This window comes from Podarcis cretensis (genome assembly GCF_951804945.1).
Source record: "Podarcis cretensis genome assembly, chromosome: 9".
In the NCBI taxonomy this organism is placed as follows: Eukaryota; Metazoa; Chordata; class Lepidosauria; order Squamata; family Lacertidae; genus Podarcis; species Podarcis cretensis.
In genome coordinates, this window is record NC_137178.1 from 55,218,673 (window position 1) to 55,242,960 (window position 24,288).

The window sequence follows — 24,288 nt, forward strand, 5'->3', positions numbered from 1 at the left end:
TCCGCACCTAGCACTGTACACCCGGTATTCTCCTGTGCAAAAAAAAAGCAACACTGTGCAAACTTTCAAGGACGCCACCTCCAGCACCCCGCCCACCGGATCAACAGAGAGATCGCCTGCATTTCCAGACTTCCGCAGCTCCTCCTTCCAAAATGGCCCCGATCCTGGGAAGGGATTACTCGGGAGCAAGTCCTACTGGGCTGCAGTGGGCCTTTTACTTCCAAGTTCAGTGTGGCCCAGGATTGCAAGCCTGAAACTCTGGCAACCAATTCGGGGCGGTGGGGGGGGTGAAGCCTTGCCCTCTCTGCACGCCCCTTTCTGTGGATTCCGATCTCCCCATAACTGGGTGGGTTGTAGGGGGTGGGGAGGCGGAAGAGTGTGAGTGTGTGTGTGTGTGTGTGTGTTTAGTGGGTGCGGGGGAGGATTGTGCGGCTCTCTCCCCCGCCCCGTGCGCCCCTCCCGCCCCCAGCCAGGCCGAGCAAGTAATACTCACCATATTACAAATGGAGGCGATGTTTCTGACAGTCATGAGTCTAAAGGTTGCAGTGATCCCGCACCGCCATCTTTATGAGGTGAAAACCGGAATGGTCATGGCTGGGGAGGATCGGGAAGAGGCCGGGAGGAGCAGGGAGAGGCGGCGGCGGGGGGGGGGGGGAGTGGAGAGAAACGGAAGCTCTGCCGAGGCGGGGGGGAGGGGGAGGGGAGGGGGAGAGAGATCGGCTGCTCCGCCTCGGGGCTCTGCAGGATCGGAGGCAGAGGGCACCCACCCACCCCCTTTCCCTGCTCTGCCGGCTAATTCCGCCGCTCCCAGACCCGTCCAGGAGCCGCTGGGGGTGGCCGGGGTCTCTCTCTCAGCAGCAGCAGCAGCAGCGCGGCATTTCTGGGGGCGATCGGCTTCTCTCGTGGGCGCGCAGCCGCCACCAGGCGAGCGCGGATCAGCGGCGCTGGTTTCCAGCAGCTGGGACAGGCGCGATCTCAATCCCCCCGCTTTCCTTCCTCCTCCTCCTCCTCCTCCTCCTCTTCCTCCTCCTCCGCCTCCTTCCCCCGCAGCGGGTGCTGTTGCGCCTCTTCCCTTCTCTCCATTGCAACGCAGCGCCCGGTGGTCACCTTTGACAGCGGCCGGGGAAGGGGAGGTCAGGGCTGGGTGAGTGGCGTCGCCACCAGCCAACCGCCCCGGGAAGGGGGCGCGCCGAGCAGCCAATGCCAGAGAGGCGGGAGGCGGGTTCCGCCAGCTACGGGTCAAAGGGGCACCAAGGCGTTGGGTGTTTCTCCCATCCCCACCATCAAAGAGTCAGGGGTCTCGCCTCTTTTTTCCACGTTTTAGGACGCCAGGGCAAGATGCCGGCTTCAGATCCTGCAGGAGCAGCACTCAGAAGGGCGACACTTGAGCACACGCGTGCATCAAGTGATAGGGAACACTTGATGCACGCGCGCGTGGGGAAACGTCGCCGTTTCCAAGCCTGGGAGAGGATATTTCCTCTCCGCTGGAAGCTGCGCATCCCTCGCGCCGCCTGGGATGCAATTGCTTTCCAGGCGAATCAGTTCTCACATCCTTGGTGCAGCCAGTCAACTGTGCAGTGATCAAGTGCAGAGAGGGACCCAGTGAGGCATGTGTGCATGTCTTGTAAAGCAGACGTTTGCTTCTGGAGAAAGAAACATCATCTCCCTCGCTGACAAGGACAAGGGGGAAATGTTACTGATTCTGCTCTTCCACCACCAATATCAAGAGACATATATAACCAAGGCCACGCAGGAGGAGAGGTGCCCAGCGCGTTTTTAAAAATGCAAAGGATGGCCTGCTGGTTCTTGGGCAGCATTCTGTTCCCAGAACCCACAAGCAAGACATGAGTAAAATAGCACCCTCCTTCTTAAAGAATGGCATATAAAATGTCATGTTTGCAGCCTGAGAGTTGAATCTTACCCAGTGCTCTTTGGGGGGGGGGGTACTCAAGGGTTCACAGGATCAGCACCTTTCCTCCCTCCAAATGTTAAAAAGTACAGTGGTACCTCTGGTTACGTACTTAATTCGTTCCGGAGGTCTGTTCTTCACCTGAAACTGTTCTTAACCTGAAGCACCACTTTAGCTAATGGGGCCTCCTGCTGCTGCCATGCAATTTCTGTTCTCATCCTGAAGCAAAGTTCTTAACCTGAGGTAATATTTCAGTGGTACCTCGGGTTACATACGCTTTAGGTTACAGACTCCGCTAACCCAGAAATAGTACCTCGGGTTAAGAACTTTGCTTCAGAATGAGAATAGAAATCATGCACTGGTGGCACGGCAGCAGCAGGAGGCCCCATTAGCTAAAGCAGTGCTTCAGGTTAAGAACGGACCTCCAGAATGAATTAAGTATGTAACCAGAGGTACCACTGTATGACACTTACTGTAAGGCAGGCATCCCCAAACTCAGCCCTCCAGATGTTTTTGGACTACAACTCCCATCATCCCTAGCTAACAGGACCAGTGATCAGGGATGATGGGAAATGTAGTCCCAAAACATCTGGAGGGCAGAGTTTGGCGGTGCCTGATGTAAGGTCTTCAAGGTGAGTACTGGCACCTTTATATATATATATATATATATATATATATATATATATATATATAACTGATCTTACCGACTTTTAACACTGGAAACTGGTCAATAGCCTCCAAGTTTAAGACACACAGGGCACACTACATGATGCGCAAAGCTCTGTCTGCAGCATCTCACCTCCCCTTCCTTGCCCCTGGCCTCTGCCATCTGAGGCAACTGCCTTGCTCTGGTGGGGCAAACCCAGCAGCAGGAGACATAATATCACCCCAACACAAACATTTATCACTGGAGACAACTCATGCATTCTCTTGCAACTCCCCAAGTGTAATGTGATATGCATGATTTATTGGGGGGGCAGAACCGAGTTATCTGTAATGCAATTGGTTAGGTAAGTTTTTTTATTATTTACTTGATGGGAGGGCAGCTGCGCCCCTGCACCCCCTGGCTATACTCATGGATGGACAGGAGTTTGCAAAGTGGGCCTAGTGCAGCTGATTCTGCAAAGTGCCTTTGTCTTGAGAGTGTTGTGCTTGAAGCAATGCCCTGTGATGTGTTCTGGCTGATTCATCCCTTACCATTCATTGCTTGTTGTTGCAGTTCTTGAATGATGAACAGCCATATGTGTGATCTTAGGCAAGTTTGCCCAGAAGTCAGCTCCACTGAGCTCAGTTCATAGAACTGTAGAGATTAAGAGTCTCACAAACTACCGACTGAGCTATCTCAGTTCATTAAATGTACACAGAACAGCAATTGTGCAGCGCAATTCCACATATGATTATTTGGAAGCAAGTTCCACTAAATTTATTGGAACATGCCCCAAGGGGAATGGGGATGGGGCTGCAACTCAGCTAGGTGATCTGCACTTCTGCTAAACAGGCAGCTGCTACACCAAGGCTTTTCCTTTCAGCCCGCTTTCAAGTTACAGCTGTTTACTGGATTAGTCTCAGCCAGTATGGTCAATTACTAAGCAGTATGGTGGCGCTGTGGGTTAAACCACAGAGTCTAGGGCTTGCCGATCAGAAGGTCGGCGGTTCGAATCCCCGCAACGGGGTGAGCTCCCGTTGCTCGATCCCTGCTCCTGCCAACCTAGCAGTTCGAAAGCACGTCAAAGTGCAAGTAGATAAATAGGTACCGCTCCGGTGGGAAGGTAAATGGCGTATCCGTGCGCTGCTCTGGTGCGCCAGAAGCCTCTTAGTCATGCTGGCCACATGACCTGGAAGCTGTACACCGGCTCCCTCGGCCAATAAAGCAAGATGAGCGCCACAACCCCAGAGTCGGCCATGACTGGACCTAATGACTGGATCCCTTTACCTTTACCTTATGGGAGTTGCAGTGCACCAACAATCTGGTTCCCAATCCCTTTTTTAAATACTGTATTCTACTGTAAGTGGCATCTAGGGTCTTCCATTGTGTGCCCCACCCCAGCTGTGTGACCAATTTTGCTTGTAGAGCAGGCTTCCTCAACCTCGGCCCTCCAGATGTTTTTGGCCTACAACTCCCACGATCCCTAGCTAGCAGGACCAGTGGTCAGGGATGCTGGGAATTGTAGTCTCAAAACATCTGGAGGGCCGAGGTTGAGGAAGCCTGTTGTAGAGCATCACCCTGGTGTGAGTTTCTGACTATGTTCTGCTTCTCTCTCACCAAACTCCCTACTCCACCCATTCTGCTCCCCTAGCCAGCATAAGGATCCACCACTCAGTGCGAACTAGCATCAGTAATCTGCTGTAAATCCAGCGTATTTTGTTTGTGTTCCAGCATAGGGCAGTTTTACTAGTGATCCATTCCTGCCCAAAGGCATAACTGGAGGCCAGTTTAAAATATTAGTTCACGTTAATAAAATTAGAATTGATTTTATTTTGTCATGCAATGTATATACTTGCCCTTCAAAAAAATAACATTTTTTTTTTAAAGATTCAGAAGCTAGTAGAAGAGTATTTCAGTCTCTCAGACACTCTGTTGCTGACCTTAAAAGGGGTGATTCTCAAACAAAGGAAATACCAGCATGAAACCACCAAATCACAACTTATCAAGAGAAAAATCCAATCTGATCACTTGGGGGGTTAATAAAGATAACAGATTTGTTTTATTCCAATATAGGTGTTCATCAGCTTAGCAATGCCAGGATGTTTGCATTATTACAAATGCATCACCTCACAATCTTGTTTGCTGAATGGTGGCATGTCTTTTTTCAATTTTTCTTGAGGAACTAACTGTAAACTCTGGTTTAACTACCACTGATGCTAAGTTGTTTTGTTTTTTAAAAGTGGGGGGAGGCTCAGCTCACGCCACAATAAGTTTGTTGGTCTTTTAAGATGCTGTGAGATTGTGTCAAATACAGCTGCCCCTCTGAAAACTAGTAACAAATAAGTGCAATGTTGGCAGGGTGCATATCACAAAGACGTGTTTTCTTTTTTAATGGTTGACAAAGAAATGCTAGGAAAGCAAGAAATTTTATTCTTCAAAATAGTATCAGGAGGATAAGAACACTGAGCAATTGTTCTCATTGTATCCCTTCATAACAAACAAAACAGCCTTGTGTTTCCTTTCTCTGGTAAGACAAAACGAACTATTTATAACACAACTGTGCTTATATAATTTTTATTGAAAGGTCAAAAGAACACCCACCCTTGCATTTCCTTTTCACAGCCTGCTGCTCATTTGCCTCCAAATGCTCTCAACCAAAATGTTATCAGAAAATATCCATTTTGCTGTGGGTGGTTGTATTAATAATAATAATAATAATAATAATAATAATAATAATTTTTATTTATACCTCGCCCTCCCCAGCCAAGGCCGGGCTCAGAGCGGCTTACAAGCAATAATAAAAACAAGTTGAATGATTACAACTTAAAAACAAAAATAAAATACAGCATTAAAATATTGAAACATTAAAATATTAAAATGTAGCCTCATCGCAGGAGGAGAAGGAAAAGAAAAAAGAAAGAGAGGGAGGGAGGGAATCAAATTGGCTGCAAGCCAAAGGCCAGGTGGAACAACTCTGTCTTACAGGCCCTGCAGAAAGAAATCAGATCCTGCAGGGCCCTGGTCTCATGAGGCAGAGCGTTCCACCAGACCGGAGCCAGAGTTGAAAAGGCCCTGGCTCTGGTTGAAGCCAATCTAACTTCCTTAGGGCCCGGGACCACTAGGGTGTTGCTATTTATGGACCTTGAGGCTCTCCGCGGGGTATACCAGGAGAGGCGGTCCCGTAGATACGAGGGTCCTAGGCTGTGAAGGGCTTTAAAGGTCAAAAGCAGCACCTTAAATCTGACCCTGTACTCCACCGGGAGCCAGTGCAGCTTGAAAAGCACTGGGTGAATATGTTCCCATGGCAGAGACCCCGTGAGGAGCCTCGCTGCAGCATTCTGCACCCGGTGGAGTTTCTGGGACAGCTTCAAGGGCAGCCCCACGTAGAGCGAATTACAGTAGTCAAGCCTGGAGATGACCGTCGCATTGATCACTGTGGCCAGGTCAGGGCGGGAAAGGTAAGGGGACCAACTGCTTGATGCGACGAAGGTGGAAAAATGTCGCTTTGGCTGTTGCTGTAACTTGCGCCTCCATGGAAAGGGAGGCGTCAAGGATTACACCCAAACTCTTAACAGAAGGCAATGGCACTAATTGGGCCCCCGCAAGAGAAGGGAGTTGGTCCCTCATCCCCATGCCATCCCGACTCAGCCATAGGACCTCTGTCTTTGAAGGATTTAGTTTCAATCGGCTCCCACGAAACCATCCAGCCACAGCTTCCAAGCATCTGGTCAGTGTGTTCGGGGCCAAGTAGGTGTGGCCATCCATCAGCAGATAGATCTGAGTGTCATCAGCATATTGGTGACAGCCCAGCCCAAAGCTCCGGATAATCTGGGCAAGGGGGCGCATAAAGATGTTAAAAAGCATCAAAGAGCCTCAAAGCCATACAACTACCTGGACTAGCTAACATTGCTTCACCTTATCTACATTTCAAGCTCATGCGTAGAATTGAATCTCAAAATTCATGGGCCACAAACTTCCTCACCCCTCCAAAAGCACACAGAATTAATCCAAGAGTGAACAGCCTGAGCAACAGACAGCATGAGCACACTGACCCCATCAGCTCACCCTGTTCCCTGGCAGGTCTACTAGCCTGGCTAATGTTGGGCAGAACTGCTGGGAAGAGTGATGGGGTGTGTGCCTTGCTGCCAATTGTTAAGACATTCATGGAATCATAGAATTGTAGAGTTGGAAGGGACCACGAGGGTCATCTAGGCCAACCCCCTGCAATGCGGGAATCTTTTGCCCAGCGTAGTGCTCAGACCATGACTCTTGAGATTAAGCTTCTCATGCAGGTCATCTGAAACAAGAACAACCAGAAACTGATAGTAGGGCATAACAAGTTTATCACTGCCTTTGCTTGTTGTTTCATGCTGCTGCTATTTGTGGGGGATGGATGGTGGTTCTCAGTGAGACTGTGGAGTCCCAAGGGAGGAGGTGTAGCATTTATTCCAATCTTTCAGCGAGAGCTTGAGTCTGGGGGACAGCAGCCTGAGAGGAAACAGGCCTGCTGGCCATGAATGCACATGTACTTGATGTCAGGAGCTCAGCCCTACACTTGAGTTGGACCCTGGCAGAGACACATGCCCGACTGGCATGTTCTCTCCCTCCTGGCCGTTCGTTTGGGAGCTTCATAAGCTTTCTTCAGCCCGAACATCACAACAACTGATACCAACCGACACAGGCACACTTAGGGATCCGCAGAGTTTGCGCATCATGCGTAACAGACCTCAGCAACTCAGCATTTTGGCTAATCTACTTTATTTACATATAAACACACATGGAGCACTGCAACATGGCTCCCCCTCTCTCTAGCATCAGACAGCAAAGAGAAAAAACAAAGTACAATAATCCCACTTCATGGAACACAGTAACACAAACATCCTGTCTCTGTCACTTCCCACTCTGTGGAGTCAAAACGTACACCGTCGTGTGATAGACAACAATCCCATGATTGCAATCATGGAGCAGGAATTCTAACACTTGACTGGGGTCGAAAAACTGGGTGCTTGTTACAGTCTGGTTCTATAGCAGCTCCTTCTATTGAATCAGCATCCTCTTGTATGCTAAGTAAAGTGCATGATTATTAAGCAGGAGTGGTGGCAGTGGCAATGTATGCAACAATGTTTAGCTTCTTTCTTCTTATTACTGTTATATATTATAAATTATTTATAATTGTTTTTATATTATACATTTGCTAATGATATTACATAACTTGTGTTCTAATGATGATATTCTATTATGTCCCTGCTTTTGTTGCTTATTTTGTGTAAGCAGCTTTGGCATTCATCTGAATGGAAAGTGACAAAGAAGTACAATCAGCCAAGAAAACCAACTTAATTGGGAGTCTTTTTTGTTGTGGTGGCTTTTGTGAAACCATTGAGAATCAAAACCCCTTTTTGATTTACTGACAGCTATATGTAGGAGTAGGGACGCAGGTGGCGCTGTGGGTTAAAGCCTCAGTGCCTAGGACTTGCCGATCGAAAGGTCGGCGGTTCGAATCCCTGTGGCGGGGTGCGCTCCCGCTGCTCGGTCCCAGCGCCTGCCAGCCTAGCAGTTCGAAAGCACCTCCGGGTGCAAGTAGATAAATAGGGACCGCTTACCAGCGGGAAGGTAAACGGCGTTTCTGTGTGCGACTCTGGCTCGCCAGAGCAGCGATGTCACGCTGGCCACGTGACCCGGAAGTGTCTCCGGACAGCGCTGGCCCCTGGCCTCTTGAGTGAGATGGGCGCACAACCCCAGAGTCTGTCAAGACTGGCCCGTACGGGCAGGGGTACCTTTACCCTTTACCTTTTATATATAGGAGTATACCATTACTTTCTGCCCACACCTATAAAATAGTTTTGTTTGTCACATAAATGAAATATGGGCTGATGGACAATGACACTGGCAAGCCTTAACTCTATCACACTCTTTTCCTTTTCTTTTAGAAATTCAGCATTGCCCTCATGAATTTGGACAGCATCATGAGTACATGTCCTTTTCCTTTTTTTAAGCTCGTCACTTTGATGGTACTGCATTCCTGTCCATTCCCACTCAAGTTCACCTCTGACCATTCTGGAAGGTCCACAGTGGTTCTCTCAGTCATAAACTAAGAGGGTAGAAACCAGTGGTTTTTTCTATAGTGAGAAGGGAACGGCAGAAGGATTCGTTTTCTGTCTAAGAATTAGACAGTAGGCAGCCTCACACAGACCTGCCAAATTCATCAGCCAGAACAAGACATCACCAAATGCATAAAGCAGGTTAACACTTTGTGCTAATAGCAAGTTAGGGGCTTTTATTCCTAAAGGTCTGTATAGTAAAAGCTATGGTTTTCCCAATAGTGATGTATGGAAGTGAAAGCTGGACCATAAAGAAGGCTGATTGCCGAAGAATTGATGCTTTTGAATTATGGTGAATTATGGTGCTGGAGGAGACTCTTGAGAGTCCCATGGACTGCAAGAAGATCAAACCTATCCATTCTTAAGGAAATCAGCCCTGAGTGCTCACTGGAAGGACAGATCGTGAAGCTGAGGCGCCAATACTTTGGCCACCTCATGAGAAGAGAAGACTCCCTGGAAAAGACCCTGATGTTCGGAAAGATGGAGGGCACAAGGAGAAGGGGACGACAGAGGACAAGATGGTTGGATAGTGTTCTCGAAGCTACCAGCATGAGTTTGACCAAACTGTGGGAGGCAGTGGAAGACAGAAGTGCCTGGTGTGCTCTGGTCCATGGGGTCACAAAGAGTCGGACACGACTAAACAACAACACCTTTATTTACAGCAGCTTTTTGCAGTTGGTCCGATTCTCCATAAATACCCCTGGAATATGATTATTTTATCGTATAGCCATTCCTTCCTCTACCTTGCAACTTAATTACATTTCATAAAGTTGTATTCCCTGTGCAAATTAGTGCCTTTGTAGAGAGAGTCCCAATGAGACTAACCTTCTTTGTGTACATAATATTTGTCTTTATTGCAGCTGCTAGTTGGTTCAAAAAATTTCCTGCCTTCTGTGGTGTAAAAGCTTGAATAAGGTTGCAGCTGTGACCTAATAATAATTTGGTAACCCATTCAGTGAAGACGTCATAAATTATACTAGCACTGGAGTCATTTAAAATAGGTAAATGCTACAGAAAATATTAATCCTTCCCAGGAACATATGATTTTCCCACCTTTCCTGGAAAATTTATAAAACATAAATTAACCATAGAAGAGACATATTGCTGTTCTGTTTTTGTTTTTCCAAGTAAACTAGAAAAAGGGGCATGGACAAATTCAGGGCAATTAAACTGATAGCAAATTGAATTGATAGCAAATTAAAATCTCACATGTTCAGAAGCGATATTCCACTGAATATTATTTTTAGTTGCATGTTTCTCTTTCATGGGGGTTGGGGAACAAAATATTTTTTGTCATAGAGGGATTTGAACTAGTGATTCTAAGGGCATGCTTATACATTTGTGTTTGCCTTAGCAGATAGTACAACAGAAGTCTCTTGAATATTCCTGTGACACTTTGCCTGGTTGTCTGTGTTGGGGGTGTAGAGCCAGGAAAAGGTCCCAGGACCATCTGTACCATTCCTGATTGGTAGGTTTTAGTAACATTTCCAGGGACTGTGACAGGTAGGCAGTCTGCCCTATTCACAGTGTTTTGGGATGTTTCTAGCCGTGTGTTTCCGTCCTTGGGATTAGTATTGGATACAATGGCAGTTCCTTTGCACAGTGATGTATCTACCCCCGGGTACAGTATTGCTCTTCTGCACCCCTCAAATTCCCCACCATTTGGGGAAGAGGAGGAGTGTAACAACATTTTGAAGGTGGCCTTTAAGAAACAAAAATAGCACATTATCATTGAAGGGTTGACAAGGAGTGCAAAATGGTCCTTCTGCCTTTGTAAAATACATACTGCTTCTATGTGCTCTTTTTCCATCCAGTATTTGTGTATGGCAATCTAGAAATGTTAATTGCAGGGCATATGCATAGTGGAAGTCAAATAGTGGGGTGCACTGACAGTATGTGGGCTGAAGACATACTACGAGCTATTTTCAGCATCGTATAATAAGACCAACATGTATAGGGTAAGCATAAATCCATGCAATAGCAGCAGCCAGGGACTCCAAATTGAAATTGCAGCTTGACTAGCTTTTATTTATGGCTTGTATTCTTCATAAAAGTTCATGGGGTAATTTTGAATGAAGGATAGAAGTGTGTTCATGTTTATTATTGCAATGCTCTCTGGGCCTTGCCGGGCCTTGTGCACAAATATCTAGAATGATTTTTAAAGTTGCTTTTAAAAAGAAGAAGAAGAAGAACTGGCATGTTTGCTGCTTTGCCAGTGGAGACAGAGCCTGGCCCATTTGCAAGATGGCACTTGTGCTTCCAGAACCTTTCCTTCACATTCATGGAAGTGATTCACGGCAAGTGCAAACGTCTCGCTGTTGGTGTCCTGCTTACTCTGGCCACAACTAGACAGCGGGGCTTTGCATCTGGCACTTGTTCTCCCTTAGATTCCCACCCCTCTCAGATAGGATGGTTGTGCCCTTGAAAATGTAGCTGGCCAACTCTGTGGTCCACATTACCAATCCAAACTGAACTACAAATGTCAATGGCAACACCAATAATTCGCATTTTTATTTTTTAAAAAAACCCACTTATTTTTACTATAAATAGCATGGTGCTGATAATGCCAAGGTCAGAGGTTCAATTCCCATATGGGACAGCTGCACATTCCTGCATTGGAACAGATGATCCTCAGGGTCCCTTCTAACTCTCTGATTCTGTGATCTAGAAAGGGAGAGTTGGATTAAGAAGGAAATACAGTACAGTGGTACCTCGGGTTACATACGCTTCACGTTACAGACTCCCCTAACCCAGAAATAGTGCTTCAGGTTAAGAACTTTGCTTCAGGATGAGAACAGAAATTGTGCTTCGGCGGCGCTGCGGCAGCAGGAGGCCCCATTAGCTAAAGTGGTGCTTCAGGTTAAGAACAGTTTCAGGTTAAGAACGGACCTCCGGAATGAATTAAGTACTTAACCCGAGGTACCACTGTACTGTACTAGCAAGGCTGCTTGATCCAGCCTTTGCGGAAACCAGATACACAACAGAGAGCAATAGGCGGGAGCCCAACTCTCCCGCAGCTCTAAACTGCAACTAGAAATGGCGGCGCTCATAACAAAGTAACACCTTGTACTGTTACGCTGCAGTTCCACTTATTTCGTGGGCCAAACCTGCGCATCAAATAGCACAATGCAAAGCGATGGCGAACTGCAACCCCCACCTCCCCAATGTCACGAGGGGGAAACCAGTCGCGGGCTACACGGCAGGGCGACTGCAAGCCACCGTCTCTTAATATTTATCCTCCTGCAATGCGCAGAGAATGGACAGCATCTCCCTTCCCCCTTCAAGCAAGAAGCGCCTGCTCCCTTTTCCATTTCCACAGTGGTTGGATGGCCACCTGTCCTGTTTGACCGAGTTCCCTGCATTAAAAGGGGGTTGGACTGGATGACCCTCAGGGACCCCTTCCAACCTCTCCCATTCTACATAGCTGTCAACTCTTCCCTTTTTTTAAGGGAAATTCCCTTATTCCGAATAGCATTCCTGGCAAGAAAGGGGTAAAGTTGACAGCTATGCATTCTAGCATTCTATGCCTATTGCTTAGCCCACCTCCCTCGCCAATCCCGCCTTCTCATTCAGATAAGTCACGTGCCTTCTCCTCTCCACCAATCAGCGACGCAGCCAGAAGAGGCGCTTGCCTGGAGTGGACGAATTCTCTCTCTTCCCACCCCACCCCCCACCGCTCGCGCCGTTCTCATCCATTGCGCGCGCCCTGGGCCCTAAGTCTCGCGCGATCGGCTTTGCCCGCTCGCTATATAAACCCGCTGAAGGCGCACTTCCCTCCCTTTTGCGCCCTTTGCGCCGCTGGGCTGGTGGACCGGGGTGGTTTGGCGCTGCTGGGCCTACCGAGGTTGGAGGTAAGCATGGCCGCGGGCGAGGTGGAGCTGGCCTTGAAATTGGACTTCCCCCCCCCGCGGAGCCCCTTAAACATTGCGCGCCGCAAGCGTCCCGTGCTTGAGGTGGTCAACACAGGGGGGCAGAGGATCCCTCTCACTGAAACCCGGGGCAGGGCTGCCGCCCTCTGCTTCCGGATCCTGTCGTGAGAGACACGTGTTGGAGCTCCTGCTTGGCCCGGGAAGGGCCGTTTCGGTGTGCAACTGTCTGTGGCGCTGGATTGACGCCCGTGGTTTGGAGGGGTGGGTGGGTGGGTGGCAGGCCCCAAAATAGATGCCCCGCACCCCCTTAAGTTTCCCAGCTTCATTCAAGAAAGAGCACTTAATAATAATAAAAAAGCGTGTCGTTGAACCCATGCATTCAGTCACCGGCCTAAATTGTAGAGTTGGGAGATCTCCCCAAAGCTCATCTAGTCCAGCCCCCCTCCCCCCCCAATGCAGGATTTCATAGCCTGTGAAATACAGGCGAAAGAGGATGAAACATATTAAAGGGCTAACTAGTATCCACGTTTGAATGGCTTGTCTTTCACTGCTCAGCAAGAGTTAATTTTGCTGTGCAAATAAGTTAAGAGTTGGGCATGAAAGCCTGGCAATGTCCCCTTGTATTTTATGCTTGGGCTGCATATGTACTGTACTTTAAAAGCACACTCAAGGGGTTTTGAGCATTGTGGTTTACCCCTTACAGAGTTGTAATTCCCAGCAGCCCTTAGAAAGCTGCAGTACCCAAAATTATTTGAGGGAGGAAATGTGCTTTAGATGCACAGTGCACACACAGCCTTATAAACCCTGCTTTTCCCCAAAAAACGTTCAGAGTGAAATAAGATTGGGAAGGTATATAAAAAGGCAGTATTAAATTTAGGAAATGCGTAACTAAAATTTAATTATGGATGATTGGCAGATAAGCTGAAGGAAGTCCATAATATATAATTTGTGATAAACTTTTGGTATGGTATATGTATAATGTAGAAAACTAATAAAAACTTTGATTTAAAAAAAACCGTTCAGAGTGGCCTTTATATACGGCCAGGCCTGCTTACAGCTGCTGGAACTACATCAGATACCTTCAGACAATTTTTCTGGGCATTGAAAAAGAAACACATTTTTTTAAAAAAAATAAATTGCAAATTTTGTTGCCATAAAAATATTTTGAGTACTTTTCCCCCTCACATAGAAGCATGTCTTCTCTCTTACGTTTTGTTAACCCTATAAACATCCATCACACTGGACCAATAGAAATAATAAATATTCTTTCACTTCCAACCCTTCACCCTAATGTTCCAGGGCAGGTTACAGCATTAAAACAGTTTCCAATCATAAAAAATAGGATGGGTCCTAAAAATATGTTGTATGAGGATATTGAGGAACAAGGAACCATTTGTGGCATCTTCTCACAATGTTCACTCTGCAGTATGAGTCTCTAGAGTAGAACTTGAGGGTCAGGATAGTGCTCTGGAACTACAAAAACTGACAGAAAATGCTGCTTGAATGCTACAGGAAGTCAAATTTAAAACACACACCTGCCCAGAACCTTTTGGTTGCTAGCATCGGGAAGAAAGCAATAAATCTCGATTGAATTAGTATTCCCATTGTGCATTCCCCCTAATTTGGTCTACAAGCAGTGACATGATGAAAAACCAGTGTTGCAATTCTTCAGATTAGTGGGCTTTTGATACATGTTATGACAAAATTTGGTACAGTTGCCTTGACTTTACAAGGTTGAAACATTTGCTGCTAGCTTTGTGTTCTTCAAAAGCCATAGTAACAAAAGTAGCCAATTAACTAATTCTTCTGTTGCAGGTATGTTCCAGTAAAAGCAAAAGCCTTGTCATCTTACCCGCAAGGCCTTCCACAAAGTGTTCAGTAACTGAACAAGCTGGAAGCAATATTCCTTTAGGTAGAAGGTAAGAATTAATGACAATCCTTTCTTTAGATCATTTGAATCTGTCTCTTGGCCCCAGAGCTTGCAGTGAGCCCCTTACACTAACTTTTCATTCTATTTTGCATCCATCCCAAGTGCCTTACTTAAAACTCAGTGGCCTTGCCCCAGTCTACTTTTTGCCCTCATTTTCCATTACAACGCTGCCTGTGATTCTTTTCCCTCCAGTGCTGTCTTACAAAGCTCTCTTCTAAACAATTCTACCTATGTTTCCTTGCTGTCCTTGATGTCTGTAACTTATCCAAGGATGCCTGCATGATGTTACTTCAAATCCTTCCTCTGTACCACCCATTTTTCCAATAAGTCATTGGCCCCTAACCCCTTGCTGCATATTGCATATGCATGTACGCATCTCTGGCCTCTCAAAATACTGCCTACCAGCAACCTGTTTTTTGCAGTTCTCTTTATTAAGTGTCATGGAATTTGATGGTGCTAGATAATCATTGCTTGAGACTACTTGCTTATGGCCAGTAACTTGTACAGTGGTGCCCCGCAAGACGAATGCCTTGCAAGACGGAAAACCCACTAGATGAAAGGGTTTTCCGTTTTAGAGGTACTTTGCAAAACGAATTTCCTATGGGCTTGCTTCACAAGATGAAAATGTCTTGGGAGTTCCTGCGGGTTTTTTTCCCTTTCCCCCCACTTTTTTCTAAGCCGCTAAGCCGCTTATCTGCTTATCCGCTAAGCCACTAATAGCGCTAAGCCGCTAAGCCGTCAATAGGCTTGCTTCGCAAGACGAAAAAACCGCTAGACGAAGAGACTCGCGGAACGGATTAATTTCGTCTTGCGAGGCACCACTGTACCAGTGTTGCACAAAATGCTAAGTGAGATAAAGTGCAGCTTTATTCCTGTGTAGGAGATGCAGGGTCAGAACATGGGCTGATTAATAAAAAACAAAGAAACAATGCTAGATTTGTAAGGTAAAGGTAAAGGGACCCTTGACCATTAGGTCCAGTTGTGACCAACTGGGGATGTGGCGCTCATCTCGCTTTATTGGCCAAGGGAGCCAGCGTACAGCTTCCGGGTCATGTGGCCAGCATGACTAAGCCGCTTCTGGCAAACCAGAGCAGTGCACGGAAATGCGGACCTATTTATCTACTTGCACTTTGACATGCTTTCGAACTGCTAGGTTGGCAGGAGCAGGGACTGAGCAACTGGAGCTCGCCACCTCATGGGGATTAGAACCACCAACCTTCTGATTGGCAAGTTCTAGGCTCTGTGGTTTTACCCACAGCACCATCCGTGTCCCTCCAGATTTGTGAGTAGGGAGGATTTAAAGGAAAAGGGCCTAATACAGCAACTGATGAATCTGAAAAGCATTGTGCTTAAATGGTTTGGTCTGTTTCTTGAATTGGCGTGAATGTTTGCGGATCAGTGGATTTAGTAGTTGCCAAGTGATAAACTTCAATGTGTGAACTAAGTATTTGGAGTCAAAGTCTTTGGAGTTGCAGGCACTAGATTTTCCCCTTTTTAGCTTTGCCCTCTTAAGGCTGGTGGTGCTTTAAGTGGCCAACACAAAGGGGTAGAGTAATTCTCTCTTAAACCCAGAGGCGAGAACGCAGCTTTCCTCTGGATCCTGTCGGGAGGAACAAACATAAGAAAATACTTGTTAAATGTCTACTGCGATACAATGATCTATCTTGCTCTAGAATTGCTGTGACTGATGTCAGTGGCATTTTAAACATCGGCCCATTGATTTTGTACTTTCTTGATAGTTAGGTACATGTAAAACTTTATAGGATGTAAAAGTTAAGATGGATATATTCTTTTAGGAGATGCCTGGGCGGTTATCCAGAGCTTTGAGCATCCCTGACAACTAGGAAGACCAAGCATCTGGGTGAGTACTATGAACAGCTGCAGATGAATGGATTATAGATGGTTCTGTAGAAACTGCAGGTGTGGCAAGGGAAGATTCATTCCTCTGGCTGACGTTTCATTACCAAGTAAAGAAGAGGCACAATGCAGTAGCCTGTAAGAACAATGATTTCTGTTTGTGCAGTGGAACTTTCCCCTCCCCGTTCATGCCCCACACTAGAGAAATTCTGAAACCATGTGAGAAAACAAAAAATATTGGGTTGGTTTTTTGGTTTGTTTGTTTTTTATACATAGTCCTTCTGCCCACCCCATTACCCTTTACAAATCAAAAGTTACTTTGTTACTTGAGAAACAAAAGTTTTATTTTACAGTGGTACCTCGGGTTACGAACTTAATTCATTCCAGAGGTCTGCTCTTAACCTGAGGTACCACTTTAGCTAATGGGGCCTCCTGCTGCTGCCACGCCACCAGCAAATGATTTCTGTTCCCATCCTGGGACAAAGTTCTTAACCCAAGGTACTACTTCCAAGTTAGCGGAGTCTGTAACCCAAACAGCCAAGGGACCACTATATAAATTTTTTTTCCATAGCATTACCATGTTTGGTATATTAAAAGTAGTTTATTCAGACGATAATTACAAATTGAATTTACTTGTTATTTTGTTACAAGTAGAACCACAACACAAGCCTTTGATCAATTTCAGATTCTTTCTGTTCCTCTGTACTTTCTCCTACGAGAGGACAGAAAGCGACCCACCAACCTTGCTAACAAAGGGAAGCCCACAAAGAAGGCACTGAATCTTCCTTTTGTGTTAATGACAGTGCTTCCTAGTGGCCAAAATGCATCTTGCTCTTGTCTTCAGTGTACAAGAAATGCAGCGGTTCTCAACCTGTGGCTCACGACCCCTTTGGGGGTTGAACAACCTTTTCACAGGGGTCGGCAAGCTTTTTTGGGGGTGAGCTCCTCTTCCAACAGCCTCTGCCACTCGCAAGGGCAAGCACAAGAGGCGCGTTTAGCAGAGCGGCGGTGGCACAGGCGGCAGCATGAGCGGCAGCAGCAAACCTCGGCCACACGCAGCAACCACTCGCCCATTGGCCAAAATGGATAACAATACAAAAAATAAAGCTGTAAAATCAAGGCAGGTGTCAACACTGATGGCATTCACTTATGCCCATAAGTATAGCCAACTGATGTCTGTTTTAGCCTAACGTTTCCTCCTGTGCTACTTTTTTCTACTTCCAGAGTTTCTTGCACCCGGGTCCCATGGTTAAATTAAACAGCAATATGGAAAGATTCTTTAGTTTGGCTGAAGACTTTGCAGCGGAGTTCCTGGAGGTTGTGACGACGGAGGGCTACGTTCCACAGCAGGTCTTCAACTGCGACGAGACCGGGCTGTTTTGGAAGAGGATGCCCAAAAGGACTTTCATCACTCAGGAGGAGGCCAGGCTGCCTGGCCACAAGCCCATGAAGGACTGTCTGACCCTGCTCTTCTGTGCCAACGCGACCTGAAGATCAAGCCCCTGCTGGTGTAGGACTCGGAGAACCCACAGGCCTTCAAGAAACACAAGGTCGACAAGGAGCAGCTGAGTGTCATGTGGCGATCCAACAGTAAGGCTCGGGTCACACGTGTGCTGTTTGTGGACTGGGTCAATCTTGCTTTTGGCCCTGCTGTCAAACAGTACCTGCTGGACAATGACCTGCCACTGAAGGCTTTGCTTCTGATGGACAATGCTCCTGCTCATCCTAAAGGCCTTAAGGAGGACTTGTTGGAGGAGTTCAGCTTCATCAACATCATGTTCCTGCCGCCTCATCGCCAATTTCAAAAAACTCTACACCAAGGAGCTTTTCAGGCGATGCTTCGAGGTGACTGATTGCACCAACATCACCCTGCGGGAATTCTGGAAGGACCACTTCGACATTGTCATCTGCTTGAAGATTATCACCACGGCCTGGAACGGGATCAGCCAGAGAAATTTGAATTGCGCTTGGCGCAGCCTGTGGCCAGACTGTGTGGCACAAAGTGACTCTGATGCACCAGAGTCAACAGTGGTGCAGGACATTGTTTCCTTGGGGAGGACCATGGGCCTGGAGGTCACAGAGGAGGACGTCTGCGAGCTGGTGGAGGAGCACGACCACGAGCTGACCACCCAGGAGCTGGTCGAACTGCAGGCAGAGGCTGCGCAGGAGCAGGCCTTGCTGGAAGAGGAAGCAGCTGAGGAACGGCTGTCCTCCAAAGGACTGAGAAACATTTGCCAGAAGTGGAAAGATGTGCAGGCTTTTGCACAACGGCACCACCCTGACAAGGACCTGACACGTGACCTTGGGAACACTTTTGATACGAGGGTCATGTCGTATTTCAGGGAGGTGCTGAAAAGGCGGATGAAGCAGCAGACCACGGACAGGTTCTTCAGCAAGAAGCAAAGAGTGTAAGAGGAACCTTCTTTGAGTTGTCCCCCAGAGTCTTAGAAAATGTATGTACAGTACTGTACACTTTGGTGATTTTTAAATGCTTTTCTGTCATGTTTAGAAATTTATATTATTGTTCCTTCAATTTTTGAAATGCTCTTTACAGTATGTGTGACTTTAAAGAGCACTTAATAAACTCTTTTTGTACCAAATTTGGCTTTGTTTGGACTTTTTTTGACCATAGGAACGCATTAAGCCGCTAAAAGCCGCTAAGCTGCTAATAGCGCTAATCCGCTAAGCCGTCAATGGGCTTGCTTCGCAAGACGAAAAAACCACTAGACGAAGAGACTCGCGGAACGGATTAATTTCGTCTTGCGAGGCACCACTGTACTAGTAAAAAGCAAGAACTTGTTGAGGATGAGAAAGAAGAAGTTGATGAAGAAAGGAGCCGCAAATACAGAAAACAAGATGAAAGTTATTTGTATTTGGGTTTCATTAGTGTGAACAATGAAGAGCACCCAGTGTGTTTTGTATTTGAAAATACTCCCTATTGAATGCATGTTGCCTTGCAAAATGAAAACCACTTAGAAAGTGTTTATAAGAATGATGTGGGTAAACCAATGGAATATTTCTCTAGAAAACTAAGTCAGGTGAAATAATCAGTATTTAATAAACAGGTTACCATCCTTTAGTAAAGCTCTTTTAGCATCCTATAAAGTAACCTACCAGTTTGCAAAATGTAAGAAACCCATACAATAGCAGAAGAACACTATTGGTATGGTGTCTACTATGGTTGGAGTATCCTCTGACAATGCAATCGGCCACCAAATTCAAGATTTAGGAGAGGGTCTTAATGAGCAGCTTTTAGAAAAAATGAGGAGGAAGGACTTTGGTTTGCAATTCGATGTGTCCACTGATAGCAATAGAGATGCTCTTCTAACCTGTTATGTGCGGTTTGATGATGATCCAAATGAAATGGTGGAAGATATTTTTTGGTAAGGACATAAATGTAGGAGTAGCAGGCAAAGATTTGTTTGGAATTGTAGACAACTTCATGACAGTAAATAAAATAGACGGGGCTCATTCTGTTGGTGTGCGCACTGATGGTGCTCATTCCGTGGCAGGCTGTTACAATGGCCTAAAAGCACTCATTCTCAGCTGAGCCCCTGATGCAGTTTATACACATCATACTACCCATAAGGAAGAACTTGCTTCTCAGCATTTGAGTGCTGATTTGAACAAAGTCCTTCAAAGAGTGCTAGATGTGGTTAACTTCATCCAAACTCAACCTCAGAAAGCTAGATTTGTCAATAAAATGTGTTGAGATGGCCACTGACCATACGGCTCTTCTATTTTACAGTCATACTTGATGGCTTTCCTGAGGAAATGTATTAACTGTTGTTCTTGAAGTTACTCAAGAAGTCTATTCTTACCTTGACCAAGAAAACCATTCCAGTGCTAAGTGTTTTCTGGAGGCAGACTTCTTGCTAAAAGTTGCCTATCTCTCTGATATTTTCAAAAAGCTGGACTTGTTCAATAACTCTTCACAAGGGAGCGAAACTCATTTGCTTAGACTCACTTGTAAAGTTTTGGCCTTTGAAAATAAACTTCTTCTTTGGAAGAGGAAAACTGAAGGAGGAGGAATGGACTGCTTCCCAGTTCTACAGCAAGAGAGATGCTATTTCACTAATTAGTGGACATTTAGCTCATCTCAGTGCCCATTTTGATAAGTACTTTTTTGAAAATGGTGACAGGTTTCAGTTTCAAGATCCCTTTGGTACTGATCCTCCATGTTTAATACTGTAGAAGAGGAGGAACTGATACAACTTTCATCAGACGCTTCACTAAAAGCAAAGCTTATAGACACGCTAGTGCCAAAATTTTGGACTTCAGTAAAGAGTTCCCAACACTGAGTAACAAAGCACTGAAGATAATGATTAATTTTGCAACATCCCATCTATGTGAGTCTGGGTTTCCAGCCATGGCTGTCATAAAAAGCAAATACAGCTCAGGATTTGATGTGGAGAAAGAAATGAGAGTAGCCGTAACTAAATTGGTGCCAATATTTGAAAAGCTGTGCAACAATAAGCAAGCTCAGGTTTCTTGCTAATAAAAAAGACTGACATTTAATGTGCTTTATGTTTTTACTGAACCTTTTTTTTTTTTACAAATGAAGACTAAATGGTGTATTGTGTTATATCATTGTTTCAAAATGCACCTTTGTATCTTTTTCCCATTGGTATATTCAGATTTTCTTAAAAATTTTTTATTTAATTTGTTTTCAGTTTTCCCCAGCTTACAAAAATAACATTTAGCAGGGCAATGAATGACTCATGATTTTTAAAAAGCTTTTTCAAAGCTCCACTGCCTAAATGTTAAGCCTTAAAAATGATAGCTAAAACCACTAAATGATGAAACAACACAAGTTTTAACCAGATACAGGGGAATCTCCACTTGCACACAATCTACATGTGCATTTCTGTGTGCACACATTCTGAAAAGGGGTGGGGGAGTAGAATGGAGCTGAGACACAGTGGGGGAATATTTTGATAGTTTCAGGCGAAAGGTTCAGTGACTATTTTTAATGATGCCATTAGTAATGTAAGGGAGAGCTGCAAGAGATACTGGGAGTATTTATTACGCTTTGCTCATTGGTGAGTTCATTCCAAGACATTCTTTTTCCCTCTACTATACCATATCGATCTTTTCAAGGTGAACTAGTAACTAATAGCCAGCCCTAAGTGTTTGCCATTTTGATATAGATTACATCTAAGCACAGCCAGTTTAGCTCTAAACAAGAGTGGTGTAGATCTTGAAGATACAAAGTTGCAGTGCTTGAACTTTAATTGAAAGCCAATTTATTAGTTTAATGTCACACATTTCCTCCCATTTGGCGGTGTCCAACAATATAAACTCCACGTAAAGCCAACTTGAAATACAGCCAGAAATGCCTGGTTAAGAATGATGTTGCTTCCTAAAGTCTAAAATATAATGTGAATTACTGAATAAAGAACACCCCACAGTCTTTTTTTTGGGGGGGGGGAGCATCACAGAAAAGTCACTGCACCTTATACTCGCTGCCTTTGCTTAAGGAGGAAAGCCCCCTCCCTTGCTTTATCTTGGAAGCTGAGGAACTACAAATGCAATCAGGCATTGATAAACAGTAGGGGTGGCCAACTCCCATGAGACTGTGATCTACTCAGTTAAAAACTGACAGTGATCTACCCACTTTTTGGGGGTTCAGGCCAAAGTAGTTGATTTTTTTTAGGGAGGAGCAAAGCCCCATTTTGGGGGGGGGGTGCAGGGCTAAAATGTTGAGCTTTTTTTAGAGGAGCCAAAGTTGTTGAGCAGGAGCTCAGCCTACATTCAAGTAGGACCCTGGCAGAGACACATGCCCGACTGGCATGTTCTCTCCCTCCTGGTCATTCAGGAGCTTCAAAAGCTTTCTTCTGCTTGAACATCACAGCGACTGATGCCAACCGACACCGGCACACTTAGGGATCTGCAGAGTTTGCGCAGTTGCGTAACAGACCTCAGCAACTCAGCGTTTTGGCTAATCTACTTTATTTACATATACACACACAGAGAGAAGGAAGAACATGGCGCCGAGGTAAGACGCGCTTACTGGTGCTCTTCGGACTTCTTTTAATCTTTTAATCTTTTATATTTTATCTTTACTGACCCAGTCAGTTTTTATAATTTTATAATTGCTGCAGCTGCATGCTATGGCTACTCTCTGAGAGATTTGGCCCTGCTCCAGACTGCTGCAGACTGCTGCTTGTTTCTCTCTTATCAGCGGACCGGCTTCGGCTGCTAAAAGAGATGAGAACGCCATTATCTTAATCGGAGAGAGGGCTTAAGAGGAAGACGCTGTGTGGTGTTTAAATCCTGGATAAGACATCGTTTGTGCCCAGGCTGCTGTCATAGAGGGCTGAGAGAGGCCAGTGGAGCCAGGACAATTGGCACCCTACCCCCTAGACATCTTGAGGTTGTCACATCTCAATACTTCCCTTGTGAGAAGCTTCAGCAAACTGGGTGCGAGGTGTCCACGAAAGACTGATGTTGTAAGTGGATTTTACCGTAGTGGAGAGGAAAACTTCACTATTAGTATCCATCCAAGGAGCTTTCACCCACGGTGCCATCTTCTGGTGGTCTTAACTATCTTATTTGTGTGTTAAGTGTTATGTTATTTTAAGAATCGTATAATCCCTGGCCTGAGGAAAGTATGGGTCAGAACAAACGCTTGAGAGACTTTGACGAGCCCCTATCATCCCCTAAACCAAAACTATCAAGGTTGGTGCCACACCGGAATAGAGGAGGGAGTGACCATGCCGAGCACACACACAGAGCAATGCAACATGGCTCCCTCTCTAGCATCAGATAGCAAAGAGAAAAAGAACAAAGGACAATAGTCCCACTTCACGAAACACAGTAACACAAACATCCTTTCTCCGTCGCTTCCCACTTTGTGGAGTCAAAACATACCACGTCATGTGAAAGACAACAATCCCATGACGGCAATCATGGAGCAGGAATTCTAACATCACGTCCAGTGATCTACCAGTAGATCAGGATCTACCTGTTGGACATGCCTGTTGGACAAGCATTAAATTGCTTTGGTGCTGGAAAACATGGCTTGATCTCATGTGCTCCTTCTGCTACAAAGATGTTGGAAGTGTTTGCTTCACTTAACTACAGTGGACCACTATCCAAAAACACACGAACACTGGATTTTACATAATGATTTGTCCAAGCAAGCTAACTTCCAGCTGGTTTGTGATCCTGGCACATTTGGATAAACCATAAAACATGCTGTATTTCCTGGTTACGTGTTGGCATGCCAGAAGCAGCTGCTTCTGAAAATTAGAGCAGGTTCTTACACACAATGCCAAACTGGTTTAGTGTTGCATCTGAGCCCACCCCATCATCTATAAAAGGCTAGAGATCAAAGTCATTATCTTCATTTTTTCCCCATTTGTGGTTGGGATGAAAGCACTAAGAAAAGGTATGGCAGAAAGCTTTTGCTGAAGTATCAACAGTCCTGAAACTGGTTGTCTCCAGATGCAAAATTAACCCTTATTTGACAGTACACAAAGAACTTGTCATATTCTGATTTGTGGAACCTTGATGAGAAGTAGCCAAAACTTTACAAGACACAGACTATCTCACCATTGAATTTTGGTATCAAAAGGTGTAGCACATAGAAAAGTCAACACATCAGCTCAGGACTTCCCAACAAATTGCTTTTATATACCGTCGTAGTTGTCCTTACTCAATTTGTTACAACCTTCTCAAACCTCAAATAAGTGCACTTCATTCTACACTTGGCATTTCTGTTGAACTACGTTTTACTGTAATTGCCTTGATTGAAGGTTGTCATTGTGACTAGTCTTTTGGTACCCATTTCCTTTTGAATAAGTTTTTAATGTGGAAAAATAAGGAGTGGGGCAGTGGAATCCACTTGAATTTACTCCTTAGTGTGCCATTCAACACTCCCTGGAGAAAAAGCAGTAAGTAATAAATAGATTTTCTTGGCAAGGAAAGTGTCCTTACTTCACAGACGCTTGCTTTGTTGGAGGCTGTTTCCCTTG

The 24,288-nt window shown here is 45.5% G+C and overlaps 1 protein-coding gene and 2 long non-coding RNA genes across 3 annotated transcripts in view; 1 reads left to right on the forward strand and 2 right to left on the reverse strand.

The window, feature by feature from the left end:
• USP46 (ubiquitin specific peptidase 46) overlaps nucleotides 1–1,171 on the reverse strand; it is a 31,464-nt gene extending 30,293 nt beyond the window's left edge. The window contains exon 1 of the mRNA XM_079990058.1: nucleotides 494–1,171. Within this exon, the coding sequence (XP_079846184.1) occupies nucleotides 494–529 (36 nt within the window). The 5' untranslated portion in view covers nucleotides 530–1,171. The remainder of the gene's footprint in view (nucleotides 1–493) is intronic.
• The window catches only part of LOC307223769, a 301,182-nt gene extending 280,355 nt beyond the window's left edge, over nucleotides 1–20,827 (forward strand). Inside the window, exon 2 of the long non-coding RNA XR_013842259.1 lies at nucleotides 19,497–20,827. This is a non-coding gene — a long non-coding RNA (uncharacterized lncRNA). The remainder of the gene's footprint in view (nucleotides 1–19,496) is intronic.
• On the reverse strand, nucleotides 17,533–20,229 carry LOC307223767. Its single transcript, XR_013842257.1, has 3 exons — nucleotides 20,094–20,229; nucleotides 19,089–20,029; nucleotides 17,533–17,604 (listed from the first exon to the last, which is right to left on the reverse strand). It is a non-coding gene; the product is annotated as an uncharacterized lncRNA (long non-coding RNA).
• Nucleotides 20,828–24,288: the final 3,461 nt, after the last annotated feature.